Source organism: Lissotriton vulgaris, chromosome 12 (assembly GCF_964263255.1).
Source record: "Lissotriton vulgaris chromosome 12, aLisVul1.2, whole genome shotgun sequence".
NCBI lineage: Eukaryota > Metazoa > Chordata > Amphibia > Caudata > Salamandridae > Lissotriton > Lissotriton vulgaris.
In genome coordinates, this window is record NC_141700.1 from 37,131,406 (window position 1) to 37,146,856 (window position 15,451).

Here is a 15,451-nt window from a genome sequence, read left to right on the forward strand (position 1 = left end):
ATTTGTGTTACTAAAACTGTGACCTGTAAGTTACTAGTTTAACAATGTATTGCCCCACAATGCCATGGGGCTATACCCACAGAAATAACGGAGAGTACTCTTTCTGCTATGCTTAGGAAAAGCGGAGAGGTGCAGCCTCACCAAAATATTGTACACTTCTAAAATCTGTTTTTTTTTGTGTCCCATTTTCTCGAAATATTCTAAAGCTGGAGTTAATTTAGTAAATATCCCCTCTTCTCTGATTTATTATAGACATCAGTATTCTGTATGCATCGTTTGCACTAGCTTTGGGTACATGTACAGTATAAAAACAATGTGTAAGGCTTATCTAGAACTCATCGAGTATGTGGTTCGTGCATTTTGTGCCTAAAAGACAAGCGCCCAATGGGGCCAAAGTTTAGAGCATGGTCTCAATGAGATCACACTAGTTGCTGTGTGATAGCCTGAAGCATGTTTTTTTTCAAAATAGTTTTTAAAGAAGCCACTTGTGACTTCCATAATTTGAGGTGCGGACATAAGCCTGTGTGTGTGGAGTTGCAGGAGAGACAGCACGTCTAGATGTTTGTTCTTGTGCACTTTCCTGGTGCGGTAGACGGGTTTCTTCTACAAATGATTCAAACAGTATCTCTAAGAGAAGTGTGGGTGTGACAGTGGGCTAGAACGTCACAAGGCAATGCAGTGCTTTATTAGCCAGTTAATTGTCTCATACTTCTTTTTCCCAAAATAGGTGGAAGATGCCTTGTCCTACCTGGACCAAGTAAAGATACGTTTTGGAAGCGACCCGGCCACCTACAATGGGTTTCTGGAAATCATGAAAGAATTTAAATCTCAGAGGTAACAGTGAAGGCAAATGTTTTAAAAACCACTTGGTCAAAAATGTGCTACATAACTTCACAATTGGGCGGTGTTTGTTTCCATTTGTGTTGAATGTCCGTCTGTCAGGGCTGCTGTGAAGTGGAGCACAGACAGATTTCGTAGCACTGTGGTTTAGGGCTCTCCTTGCTACTGAAGGAGGTGGAGACTGTGGAAACTGGACAGTACATTGGCAGGCATGGAGCAGAGAAGGAAGGTATTTAGCAGGGGGGGGTTCTGATATGGCAGCCATTAGTGTTGGAGTAGAGGTTTGGTTTTTCCAGAGGTTTCATGTGTTGTATTTGTATAGCGCGAACAGTCACCCGTAAGTATCCCGGCGCTTGTACTCCTACCACAAGGGAACCCCTCCTGGCTTTTCCTTGTGAGGTGTCCACTCCTGGGCATCCCATGGTGAAACCAGGCATCCCTTGTGTATCGGGGGCCGTTGTGGAGACTAAGCAAGCTATTGCCCAGAGTTGCAGCGTGGGGCCCATGCTTAGATTCAGCACTGAGGCGAGAATATCCAGTCAGAGGAATTTAAGCCCGATCCCGCCGAGGCGGGAATCGAACCCTGGTCCCTGGCCAGCACTCTGCATCAAGGTCTGCCGCTCTAACCATTGAGCCACACTTCTCCACTCTTAGCAATCATGGCAACAATTACACTTATCTGAGCCATAGCTTGGAGATCTTGTAACAGATGAGCCAGTCTCCCCATTAAAACAATATTTGTTAACACGTTGGGAGTCCTAGTGACCCCTGTGACTGATACCACATTTCATGGGGATAACTTTCAACCATATTCCAGTGGTTTCATTTTTTTTATTTACTCCTACATGAGTAAACAATATATCTTCATCAATCTGAAAATCTGCTCATCCTTACAGTAGTGAAGTTTGTGTGTTTGTCCCATGAAGGACTGAGCGTGATTGGAATTTCAGACTCCATATTTTGCAGTGCGTAATTGCCGTGTTTTACTCTTCTTCACTTTATGCTGAAAGTGAAATACATGCTCTTGTGTTGTAGTCTTCCAAGGCGCACTCTTCTTTTGTACAGTAGTAGTTATACATTTTTGTTTGTAGTGAATTAGAAGCCGCAGACAATGAGCGAAGGACATAAGTCTTCGAGTCACTACTGCAACCCACGAGCATGAAGGTGACCTGTAGTACGTAGGTTGTCTTTTGTTGTAGGTAATCAGAGCACATACCTTGAGTCAATGCCTGGTTCATATGAGTCCACTGTTTTCTAACCCCTTCTGTGCCAATTCTCCAAGTATGTGCAAGTGGACTGCTATATAAAAGGTGGACACATGTAGAAATCCAAGACCACCTTTGTTTCTTGAGCCTTCACCGGGGAAGCTGAATGTCCCCTTGACTTCAATTTTTAGGTACATTTCAGGGAGTCTCTCTGGAAATGTTCTAGAACATCTCTCTCAGTCCTCACAGGATTGACTAGGAACAATCCTAATCGGTCTGGGGCTATGTTCTTAACTGCAAACATGCGACCCTCACCGGAACACAAACCTATTCGTCCACCTTGATGGGTTTAATCTAATGCCCTGCAAGAGACTAGCTATGCTCGCACCATACATTCTACCTTCATTTGGGCCGTATGTATGTACACGTACTTACCTGAATTTTCCAAACTGGTAAATGTAATGCTTTTCACACTCTTGGAAGCATCTCCAAGGAGACGCACTATGATCAGATTCCCTCAACTGTGAGGAGTGCCTCAGTAGTTTGGAGTAGCTTACACTGCTCCAAGACATCTCAATTAAAAGTATGCCACCTCTCTGTTCGGCATCCACAGGTTGTGGTGGTCATGGTTGTGGTACTAGGTGGCAGTTGAAGGAGCACTGGATTAGGCAGCTTCAATGGCCGTGGTCCAATCCACACCGCTGTGACTTTCTCTTTTATTTTAATTTTTTATTGATTTCTTTTTTAATACTTCTACAGTAAGTGTCTTACAATTTGAAATAAGGATGCCCGTGTTCTAATCCTGTCTTAACACTTGCCCAGGTGGTTTAAGCATGGTGTTATTTCTTTCAGTTCATGTTTTACTCTACTTCTGAATCTGCTTGAAAAACATAGAACGTAGAAATGGCTTACTCGGTATTAACGGCTTTTAATGTACTGGGATGAATTGTCAAAGTTTAGGATCGATTTAAGCATTTGCCCAATTTTCAGTTTTCCAGCTTACTATGTCCAAGCTTTGGGAACAGTTTCCATGACCTGATCTTTCCAACTAATGCAGGTACTGGTAGAGTAACATAGCACTTCTGAATGTACTTTGCTGTTCACGCTATTTTGTTCCAATTAAACTAAGTCGAATTCACAGATTGAAAGCGACCTTGAGGAGAAATGATGAAATCAAAATGTCTTGATGGACTATGATCTGCACTCTCTATTCCCCTTGTAGTATTGCTGCGGAGGTCTCTGAGCTTTCATGCTGCTACCTCCTGGTACAAGGTGTATTAAAGAATCCTGTCTGATATCTCCAAGACAACAAACCTATTCTGTTATCATGCTTTCCTGAAAATTGCAAAGTTGCTTATTCTAAGGAAATACCTTCTCCTACCAGACATGTCCCAGAATTTCTAAATAAGCTTTTGTTGTACGTCAACGATATTGTGCTGGGAAACATTTCTAAATAGAACAGTGGTTGTTTTTTTGACGATGGGGTACGCATCTCCAGATCGCCTGAGAACGTGAACTAGTCCATTTATGTATTTACAGAACTGAAATATTAAAATGCTATACAAGGTTCTTTATTTAAGCACTAGGCCTACTTTTACAATTATGCATGCGGTGGACAGGATTTTGTTTTGAGACCAGACTGGTAAAGTGTACATCTTGACCCCCTGTAGTTTTCAGTGTTTTTAATTTTAGCTTCTAAGAGTGCCACTTTTCGCTTGATGGTACTTATTTAACACCGAAGACATTTGACAGGCGTTGCACATGATACATCAATCGACCAGTTACATATTTGAAAATCAGAGACAAATTACAGATTAAAGACAGCTGGATATATCTAAATTTGCAATGTTTTTAAAGTGCTATCAATTATGTTTCAAGGATTTGTAAGAACTGCTAGAATACTTAGAATAATTTAAGATTCTGGGTGCAAATGGCCCTCTTCAGAGATGGAAATATGAGGTTTTAAATAGATGGTTGTTTAGCTCCAGCCCTGCTGACATTGTAAGTCTTTAGACCACTCTGACTCCATACCTTCATTAACTGTAAATGGGTTGAACTTCGAAGCAATTTTAGAAAATGTGTTAGAGTAGTTCAGGGATGCTGAAATGCAGGGCCATACAGTCTGGGACAACAGAAATTTGCTTAAGCTCTAGTTGCAGTATGGGAAGCAATTGCCAGTGAGGGAATATTTAAGTTGACTTACTGTTTTTTCCAGCACATTCCATAGTGACCTAATTTGTTACCTATTTGTAGTGTTTGGAAAGGTTCATCTTGTCATATTAGTTATACAATATATGTCCGTGTTTATCTTGCCAGCATTGATACCCCAGGAGTCATCCGGCGTGTCTCGCAGCTCTTTCATGAACACCCAGACCTCATTCTCGGCTTCAACGCCTTCCTTCCTCTTGGGTACAAGATCGAACTGCCAAAGAACGGGAAACTGGTCATCCAGACTGCACTCCCTAATCAGGTTTGCAATCATTTGCTGTGGGTTTAAATGATATGGGCTACGTGCATGATATCTGATGGGGGCTCGTATCAATGGTATAACCAATATTACACAGCAACAAATGGTGAACATTTGTGCATTAAGTACTGTGAACTAAATTGCCGTTTACCTTTCTGAGGAGGATTTCTTAACGTGCTGTTACTCATTTATTGTATTCAGAATAACTCCATGTTCATTGGTTGTCCTTGTATCATATTCCTCCCATTCCGGTCTCTGCAGCCTTTGCATTAATCCGCTTAATTATCTTAGTGATCTGTATTTAGCCGAGGCACCGACTTCCAAAATCTGCTTATTTATTTATTTATTTATTTTGAAAGTTTTATATAGCGCGAACAAGATCTTTGCAGATATCAGAGCGCTTTACAGACAAAGGAAGAGCGTGTGAGTAAATAACAAATGGGGTGGGGAAGGTACATGTGGGAACATAGTAAACCAAATACATCAATAATGAAACAAATACAAATAATTGATAGCGTAAACACTTAGACAGGTCAGTAACACGAGTCATACAAAAATGCAGAAAAGCACAATAGATCTGAATGGTCCAACGTCTGTAATATCATCCTCAGTAATAATTCAAGTGTATTTAGCCATGAGGATAGCTTTTACTTCTTTCTTAAAAAGTATGGTAGAGGAGATGAGCCTGATTTCAGTGGGGAGTGAGTTCCAGATCCTGGGTGCCATTCCTGAGAAGGAGCGTTTATACGTTTTTTCCTTGCGGAATCTTTGGGGCTTTAGCAAGAGATTGTTTGTACCTCTGGTGTTTCTAGAGCCTCCGGAAATCGTCAGCTTCTGGGCGAGATATCCGGGTGATCTCAGGTGGACCGCCTTGTGCGTGATGCAGGCGATTTTCAGATGTATTCTGGCTTCAAAAGGCAGCCAGTTCAGGGCTCTCAGGTCAGGGGAAATGTGTGAGTGCTTTTTTGATCCGGTGATGAGTCTCGCTGCGGCGTTTAGAGAAGCTCTTATGGGTGCCGTGGTAGTTAGGGGGAGACCGCAGAGGGCGATGCTGCCGTAATCTATTCGGGGGATGACTAGCGCTTGTACCGCAGTTTGGAAATCTTTGGCTGGAAGGAAGGGTTTGAGTTTCCTTAGGGTATTGATCTGGTAGTTCGCCCCCTTAGTTGCTTTGTTGATGTGTTCCTGCATGTTGAGGTTGGTGTCAAGTGTTATGCCTAGAGATTTTGCTGAGTCTACGATAGTGGGGTGAACATTGAGTGCGGTTAGGTGTTTAAGCCAGGTTTGTGTGGTAGTGATCTTCGCAGGGGGTGAGATCAAGAGGAACTCTGTTTTAAGAGCATTGAGTTTGAGATGATTAGCGGCCAACCATGATTGAGTGCTTCTGATCGTTGAGTTCAAGAGCATAATGTCTTTGGGTGATTGTACTTTGAGATAAAGCTGGGTGTCATCGGCGTACATGTGGAATTGAATATTGGATGCCTGTAGCAAGGTGGTGAGGGGTTCCATAACTAGGTTAAACAAAGTTGGGGATAGGGAGGATCCTTGTGGGACGCCTAGCGATACCGGTATTGGAGAGGACATCAAGTTGTTACTCTTGAATTTCTGCGTTCTGTTGTGTAAAAAGGACGTAAACCACTTGAGCACAGTTCCAGATATACCCATTCTTGTGTTTAAGAGCTCGAGTAAGTTCTCATGTTTGACGGTGTCGAATGCAGAAGAGAGATCCAGAAAGATAAGGAGGCAGGTATCGTTTTGGTCCAAGATTTGGAGGGCATCGTCAATTATGTGAATCATAGCAGTTTCTGTACTGTGGTCCGCTCTGAAGCCTGATTGATGGGGGTTGAGCAGATCAAACTGATTAATGTGTCTAGTCAATTGAGTTTGTGCGCATTTTTCCAGCAATTTGGCAAGAGTCGGAATATTGGTAATGGGACGGTAATTATTTAGATCAGAGGGGTCGGCTGTAGGTTTCTTTAGTAGCGGTGTGACTTGTCCAACTTTGAGGGAGTCGGGGATGGTCCCTTGTTGAAGTGAGCTGTTGATAATTTTAGTCCAGAGTGGGAGGAGCGACGGGGTAAGGTCTTTGACCGCGTTGGCAGGAAGGGGGTCTGAGAGGTGGTTGGCTGGTTTCACAGTGCTGAGTAGTCTACCAATTTCTTCTTCCGAGTAGGTGGCAAAGGATGACCATGTAGCATTGTTTTTAGGTTCAGTGGGTGCTGTGCAGAGGGGTTTGGGGTAGAGACTTACATCAATGAGGAGATCGTTCTTTATGTTGTCGGTTTTTTGGATAAAGAAAGAAGCGAAGTCTTCACAGGAGGGTGCTTCGCCAAGAGTGCTGAGAGGTTGGGGTTGTTCCTTGGATTGTGTTCTGATTAGCTCAAACAGCTTTCTCGGACGATTTTTGGCTTGGTCGAGCTGGCGTCTGAAGAAATCTGATTTTGAGCGTTTTATTTTCCTGAAGTAGGCATTTCTCTTTTTCTTCAGCGTTTTTAAGTGCAGTGCGGAGGGGGCTGATCTCCAAGTGCGCTCTGCCATTCGCATGGCCCGTCTATCGTCATTGAGACTCCCGTCGTACTAAGGATTGGACATCTTTGTGGATGCTCTTTTTAGCTGCATAGGTGCAGCCTCGTTAACTATGGAGGTCATCGCGTTGAGGTAGTGATCCGTCAAGGATTGGACATCCGTAACGCCAGTGGGAGGAAGTAATATATTGCAGCTGTTGGGGGGTAGAGAGTTTGGGTTGAGTTTTTTCAGGTCCCTTTTCCAGACTTTGGGCTTGATGGATTGAGCCGGGTTAAATTTAACTTTTTCGTTGATGAAGAACGTGACAATGTGATGATCTGACCAGTCACAGGGTTGGATAGATTCGAGTTGGATAGAGTCCTCTTTGGAGATGATAAGGTCGATGATGGAGCCTTTCTTGTGAGTCGGACTGTTGCATATTTGGGTGAGGTCAAGGGCGTCGAGGAAGTTTTTAAGGCTATTTACCACTGCGTCATTCTGATCGTTCCAGTGAAGGTTGAAGTCACCAAGGTATATTTGTGTGTGTTGTCGCCCTGAATTGGTAGTGATCAAATCCATGATTTGTTGCGAGAAGGCAAAGTTGTCTCCAGGTGGGTGGTAGATGCCGTGTAGAGAGCACATCGGTTTGCCCTCACTGATAATATCTAGGCAAATGTATTCACAGGAGGTTAGGGAGGGTAGGGAGGGAGAGGTTACTTTCAAGACAGAGAGGTTACTCCTGTGTATACATGCGATTCCCCCACCTTTTTGACCAACCCGGTCTAGTCTGGTGATGTGGTAGTTGGGGGGAACCAGTATGTCCAGTATAGGTGTAGAGGATTCAGTTAACCAGGTTTCAGTCATGATGATTAGGTCAAGGTCCAGTGATGAGATGAGATCAGCGATTGCAGAGGAGTGCCTAGAGGCCGACCTGCAGTTGAGGAGGGTGCATTTGAGACGGGGTGTGTCGAGGGTGGAAGGGGGTTCTAGAGAAAGGGGGACTTTTCTCAGGTTACTAAGGATAGACATTCTGTTGGTTTGCGTGGGGGGTCTAAGGGGATTTGGAAGAATCGTTGGAATGGCGCGGAGTGTGGAGAGTGTGTTGTTAAGGGGAGCTGGGTCGTAGGAGCGGAGGAGGGTAACTGTGTCGAGGTCCGATAGTGTGTTGCAGGAGCGATGGGGACGGTTTTCCCGATTGCGAACAGGGATTGAGGTCCAGTGCGGGGGGCGTTGAGTGCACGAGTCAGCCGACCAGGTGGAGGTCCTGTTGGGAAGGGTGGTGCTGGTGTATGCGGGTGCGGGGTGTCTGGGATGTGCGCAGAGTAGTTGTTTGATGATGTGCATGTCTTGTTTGAGCTTGAGGAGGGTGGTGGGTGAGGAGTGTCTGGAATGCGTGCCGAGTAGTTGTTTGATGATGTGAATGTCCTCTTTGAGCTGGAGGAGGGAGGCCATAACGTAGTCTAGTGTGGGATTCGTGTTGGTAGTGGGTATTGGAAGGTCGTGGTAGGATGACATAGTATGGGGGAGGGTATTGGTGGTTGTTGGAGAGTGCATGGTGGAGGATGGGCGTGAATAAGTGGTGATGGGGGCGCATGTAGGGTATTGGGGGGTGAGAACGGGAGGGGAAGTGTGATTGTATGTTCTTTTTTGTGAAGTCGGAGTTGAAGTGATAGAGGCGTGCTCGGTGTGGTTGGTTGATGGGTGGAAGTGGGGGCTGAGAGTGGGGGGGAATAAGGGGTAGGGTTTGTCTGTATGCGTGTCGGTCTGGTGCTGAACGTGGTTGGGCGGATTGTGGGTGGGAGCTGTGATGTCATGGGTGAGAAGCATGGGAATGTGGGCTGGTGAAAGGGGGGAGGGGGTAAGGTTGGTGTGTGTGGGTGACATAACTGTGTCTGTGATTGAGGGGTGTGGGGTAATAACCGTAGGTGGGTGTATGACTAAGGTGCCGGTGGTAGGGGAGAGGCGTGCGTTCATTTGGGGCTGAGGTATGTTAGAGGCGTTGTTGTTGGGAGCTGTGTTGTCAGGGGATAGAGGAATGGGAGTGGTATGAAAGGAAGTCCGGGTATTGATGGGACGGGGGGGGGGGGTACGGCTGGTGTGTGTCGGGGAGAGATCTAAGTCTGTGATCGATGAGTGTGAAGTGGATGCAATAGGTGGGTGGTTGACGGCGGTGCCGGTGGTGGAGGAGAGGTGCGTGTCGTTTAGGGACTGAGTTGGGTTAAGGGTGAGTGGACTAAGTGGGGTCCGTGGATTGGAGAGGTGCTGTACGAAAGTTGGGAACAGGTTGTCAAGTAGTTCCAGGTTCCTGTCTGTGGATTGGATTAGGACAATCCCGTTGTTATAGATAGTGATGGAGGTTCTGCCTGGGAAGAGTTGGGATGGTGTGATGGAGAGTGTTTGGCCATGAGCGGATTTCCTGGTAATGGATACGGTGAGTAAAGAGAGGAACGTTTTTCTCCATAGAGCACTGCGTGCGGTGTGGAAGATGATATCAATGTTTACTGCACCATTGACCGGTGAGTGGTAGGTGTCTGCAAAGGGTACTTCAGGGTGGGACCTCAGTAAGTTGTGTTTAAAACGTTTAGCTGCTTTTTTGGTGAGTGCGGGTGGGTAGTTGATTCTGTATGTGTGCTTGCCGATGAGCTCCATGTTGGGGTGATGGAGTAGGTAGGTGTGGGAGGGTGCCCAGTAATCGCCGGTTGCATGGACTGAAGTACCACTAGTGGGCAGCCAAAGTGTATGCTGTAGTAGTCAATGCAAACAGGGGTAGGATCTGTAGTGGGTGTGGGTTGCACAGATGTAGGGTGTACAATAATGATATACGGGGGCAGAGTACAATCACATGCACTAATAACCCATTGCCTATAACAACAGTGGCATTAATGAGCAGCCAGAGTGTATGAGGTAGTAGTTGGTGCAACAAGGTATGGACACTTGGAATGGGAGCAGGTTATATAACTGTAGCAGGTCAATAAAAGCAATTATTCGGTGCATTACAGTGAAGTCGTAGTGGGTAACAAACATGTACAGCATAAAATATAGGTATAATACTGTTTTTATTATAACCTAAATGTTCTTGAATTTCATAAAAAGCTTTAGCTGGCACGCTTTGATTGAATAATTACAAATGTTAAACTATACTTTAACATAAAGCACGGTTAAGTAAGTCAAGATGTCTTGGCAAAAGTATACAATAAAATATATTGAAAGTTAAAATAGATAATTAAGAAAAAAATCTGAAACAATTAAGTGAATGTTCGTTATGCCCAAATCAAACTTGATAAACCTGCACAACTGTTGCATACATGTTGTTCTCAAGTATCCCTAGCTCAGCTGTCACATGTACTCATAATAATTTGAGTTTGCATGTAATAAAACCAGGCTGGCAACTTGATCTTCATCTGAAAGATTAAAGACTTCACCGTTCGTCTGACTTGAGAAACTTTGATTAAGCTTTAGTCTTCTTGTGAACTAACTCTGGAAACTCCATACTTTCGGGCCTCCCAGCATCAGCACTGTCTCAACCAAAGATATTCATGGATTTTGCATTCACGCTAATCACAAGTGTCTGACACTTAGTTATGTTACTTCAATATTGAGAACCTCGCTGACTACCCTTTGAAGGACAGAACAGCATGCCTGCCTCAAAAAGCCAGCCTCAGTACCACTCTTAACCTAATCCTATTCGACACAAGCACTCTTAGGAATAACCGTAATCTAAGTCATAAAAACCTTATACTGAGAACAATTTCATGTTAATCATGGACGATCCCAAGTTTTATCAAAAGCATTTTCAATGTTAAAAATGTCCATGAGTGGAATGATTATCCCTTGATGCTTCCACAAAAAATGTATAAGGCAATATCAATTTCTGTCAGAAATAAATTGTATACCTCCTTTTACTTGGTGGATCTTCTAACTTTTTCATTAAACTTTGAGTTGCCTTTACATGATGCATATTTTCTTTTAAAAAGGCAAAAAGAGTTTCAGTTTTATTTACAAATAGCAATTGGAGATTTTTTTAGCAGGATTGTGTTGTCTTTCACTACTGGTGTAGAATATCTTGAGCGCCATAGGAGTTATATCTTTTTTAAGTTTGAAAAAAGTTCAGAGAACTTCAGAAATACCAGTTATTCTTGTTTTGAAAAGAATGTAAAGAATTTTTACCAAGGTCTTTCACTTAATTTTTTTTGGCATGGAAAAAAAACTTCCTGTGCCTTTAGTGTACAAAAAACTCTGTTCTTAGTATTATGACTGAAACCAGTAATTATGTGTTAAAAGCAGGTTTTATGCCTGTGGGCCAATATGGCTTCATACGTGGGCCAAATGCCAACATGAATATTTGTATGGCGATTAAAACTCTTTGGAATCACATATTCTTGCATCTTTTGAAACCAAGAAGACGTGAACTCTCTGTGCTGGGAATATTTTGTGGCATATTTGAGAAATGTAATTTAGGCTTGATCTGAAGATAGATCTACTCACTATAGACTCAATAGACTGCATAGAAGGCAGGTATGTTTAAAAAATCTGGGAATTACAACCGGCTCACGTCAAGGGTGCACAGCTATCGCTGATATTTGCATTGGGAATGAAATCACTGGCACAGAGATGCATTTTGAGAAAATAAAATGGAATTCGATTTGACAGATCCAAGCAGATTGTATTGTTATATGCAAAGGAGATTGGCCCATAGTTCAACAATCCTGTGTAGGGCATGTGGTCTGTAGCAGTTCAATGTGTACTTATCCTCTGTGGGTTCTTGGTATCTAGCCTGTGATATTCTGCATGGACTTGTGTCCTCCTGTAAAAACTCTTCAGGTCGAGTTCGTGCTAAATAAAACTCTAAAAAAAAACCAAAAAAAAACTTCTTGCTGGATTCCTTTATACAGAAATGTGATAAGGTCTTTCAGAAGTACTTAAGCACTAGGCCCAATCTCTCTCCTCTTTGAATATCTAATGGTGGCAATTGGCTGTGAAGAGAAGATAACCTTGCCTTCAACCCATTGACCACTGCTTGCACTAAACCCCTAGTTATCACAACTAACAAAAGATGTAACCTCCTTGCTGCCAGATGCCTTCATGCTTCTCTGCCAGATACTGCTTCCAGCGTTCGTACAAACACTTGAGTTGCACCCATTAACATTAGTAGTTCATAGCCATGATGACTTGCATATGTTCTACGGGTGTACTTGGGACTCCTTTGTAAGCCACATGTAGGTCCGTAGTGTAATCAATGGGTATCTACGTTCCCACACATATCGCTTGCCTACTTTCAGTTAAGATCACTGTTTAGGATTGGACACTTCATACCCAAACAAAACATGCACACACTTTTTAGCTCTCTAGATTGGATGATGAAAACTCCTTTATAACTAACTGGCATACAAAAAGTACATGCTACACCTTTGTAGGCAGTCCTTCGTTTTTAGGTTTTGCCTGTACAGTGCGCAAAAGCTATTGTAAATTTATTAAAAAGCTTAAAACAAGCTTACACTCTGCCCCATACTTACCACTGGTGAGTGCGACATGTCTAAAAATACATTGCCAACCAAAAGATTTTGCAATTGCACTACCTATTGGCTTTGCCAATGCTTGTTTGTCATCGAAACACTTATTTTGTGGACACGCCAGTGGTTTTGTATCAAAGCCAGATCCAATCACAAACAGACAGGCAAGATACTATTCCTCCTTCTTTCTCTTCTCTGTTCTAGCAAAATGTGGAATTGACTTCCTTGTCTCTGAACTATCAGTTCCCATCTAGCTTACAAAAAAGATCTCATCACTTCTCTTCGAATTGCCATTCCATCTTGGGCCCTTTAAATGGCCTACATAGTATAAGTTAGGTTCTACTTTCAATTTTTTTTTCTCGCCATTCTAAGTTTGGGAAATTGTCTTTTTCATATTTTACTTACTCTTCCCAATAAGATATTTTCAACTTTCTCGATTTACCCTTGCATCAGTGGTGTACATTGTTTTAAATCTAATTCTAGGTTATGTTCTAATCACATATATTATTGCATCCCACTTTGAAATGCTAGATTTAAAACTTCACATGGATGTATGATCTCAATCTTTTATCTGAACCTAAGTGCTCTAATGGTTCTGGCCTATGACTGTGCTATATAAACCTACTAAAACATCTAGTGGTTGAGAAGAGACTAAGTGAAAGTGTTGGCAGTTGGGTTGTCATTAGATATCCCTAGGTGAATTCCTCCAACGACATTGGCTTGCAATCAAGAGTTGTACAAGAGAAAGTTGCAGTTGTTCTGACGAGCAGTATTCATAGCCTTTCTCCCCCCTCATTCCCAATCACCCCTGTTTTTAACTACGCCCCTCAACACCTTCTACCCACTGTCCGCTTGACATTTCCCAAACCCGTTATAGCTGGTTGTCTTAAATTGCTTGTAACCATTCTGAGATGACCGCTAATGCATGCATCTTTGAAAGCAATTTCTATTTTTTCAAAGACATTCCAAGACGGAAGGATTATTTTGGAATGAAAAAAAAAACAAAACCATGGTTATCCCTCAACAGTGTAATACTGAAAGTGTATGCATGCAGCCATTTTCAGGCTTTTTTTTAATAATAATTAAAGACAAATTATGCAAATCTAGCCACTGCTGAATGTCAGTCCCATTGATTATCCTGAAATAAGACTGATGTTCTCAAATGTTTTGAGTTGCGGGTTTGTGCATATTTATTAGGGCTGTCGGAGGAGGCTTTGAAAGGTCAACAAGTTATTCTCCTGATTATAAATTAAACCTCTATTTTGTAGCCGAGCGCATGCTGTAGAAACATTTGGTATCATAAGTGGCAAAGATCACATTTTCCACAGTGGTGTCAAATAGGGAATTGATGCTATTATCAGTTGATGGCTATGCGAGACCTGTTTGAGGTCGGTATATTCATCAGATTTAATCAGCTGAAGATTGAATTTTGAGTCCCTTTCCAACAATTTAATACATTTGCAAAGATGCCGCAATATTTTAGAAGGCCTAGTTGACCATCTCGATTGAACGCAAGATGAAATGGAAAGCAATACGGAGAGTAACATTACTGTATGTTACTTTTGAGCCTCCTTTTTATTGATATTTTAGTAGTAACATGACAGCAAAGAATATTTCAACCTGTTGAGATATTTTGGTGTATTCTGTGCTAACTGTTTCTTTCCAAGTGTTTGCCCTATACAAATAAGTTCTATATACTGTCCTATATAATTATTTAACTTACTACAGTATTTTTGGATACTTTGCAGATGCATAATATACCATAACGCAAACAGATAATCTGTTTAGACTCTTACCGTCATAAACATTTTTACCTCCGGCCATAATTGACAAAAATGACAAATCTTACAAAACCAAACTTAACCACAAGTTATTGTATAATACACTTAATAATTCAGGAACTGACGAAAAGACCTCCATGCCTTCGCACCGTGTTCAGGTGGGAGTCTTGCCTAAGGTTTGAGTTAACAGATATTTGATGAGCACCTGCCCCCAAGGAGAAGGTCACCACTAATTTACACTGTAAGTTTATAAGTTACTAGATAAAGTGAACAGAACTCACAGTGATAAAAGAGTATATACAACCGTACTTGTGAATATGGTCATCTGCATATCGACAAAAGGGTTGGTAGAAATGTTCCACGTGTTGATCTTTTTTTTTCTTTTTTTCATTTGTTGGCCTAATCTTTGCCAACACACATGTTGAGAATTCTGCTGGCGAGTAAAACACAATTGACCCCTAAATTCACATTATTAGTTTTTGACTAATTACTAAATACGGGTAAGAGGATAAATCCGTGGTTTATGGATTATGGGTGCAACACATGATAAAATGGCAAATAGCGTTCCTTGTTAGCAGCAGAATCATAAGACGGGCATCGGAACTATAGTTGATTTTTAGGCCATGTATCTAAAATATTTAAGTCACTTAGAAAGTACCCACCTCAGATTAAATCTTTATTTCTGTGGCAAACTAAGAGTTTGTTCCAAGGAGAAGAGAGTGATTTTCTGTAGGCACTACTCTTTGTTGAAGTAAAACATCATTATACAAACATCAGTTTTATTGTTTGATGTTAAGTGTGTATCCTGCAAAAAACATTGTAAACGCGTTGAAAAAAATTGGCGAAAAAACTATAAGATGACGGACAAAGACATTTATAGACCAGCACTAAAAGAGTATTATCACCAGGAACGGCAAGAGAAGAAAAATGGTCTTTGAAAAGAAAAATTGAACAATCAGGAAACCAATCCACAGAAATTTTTAAGGTCATGGAAAAATTTCTGAACCCAGAGGCAGCAACTAATAGTTTACACTCTTCGGGCGATTGGTGTAAACAGCTGGCAGTGTATTTCCATGAGAAAATAAGTGCAATCCAAGCAAACTTGCTGAATACTACCCTGATAGCCGATAGCATTTTTGAAGA

The 15,451-nt window shown here is 42.1% G+C and overlaps 1 protein-coding gene across 1 annotated transcript in view; it reads left to right on the forward strand.

The window, feature by feature from the left end:
* SIN3B (SIN3 transcription regulator family member B) overlaps nt 1-15,451 on the forward strand; it is a 146,083-nt gene that overhangs the window by 11,300 nt on the left and 119,332 nt on the right. Inside the window, exons 3-4 of the mRNA XM_086946936.1 lie at nt 728-834; nt 4,362-4,515. Coding sequence (XP_086803062.1) covers nt 728-834; nt 4,362-4,515 — 261 coding nt within the window. The remainder of the gene's footprint in view (nt 1-727; nt 835-4,361; nt 4,516-15,451) is intronic.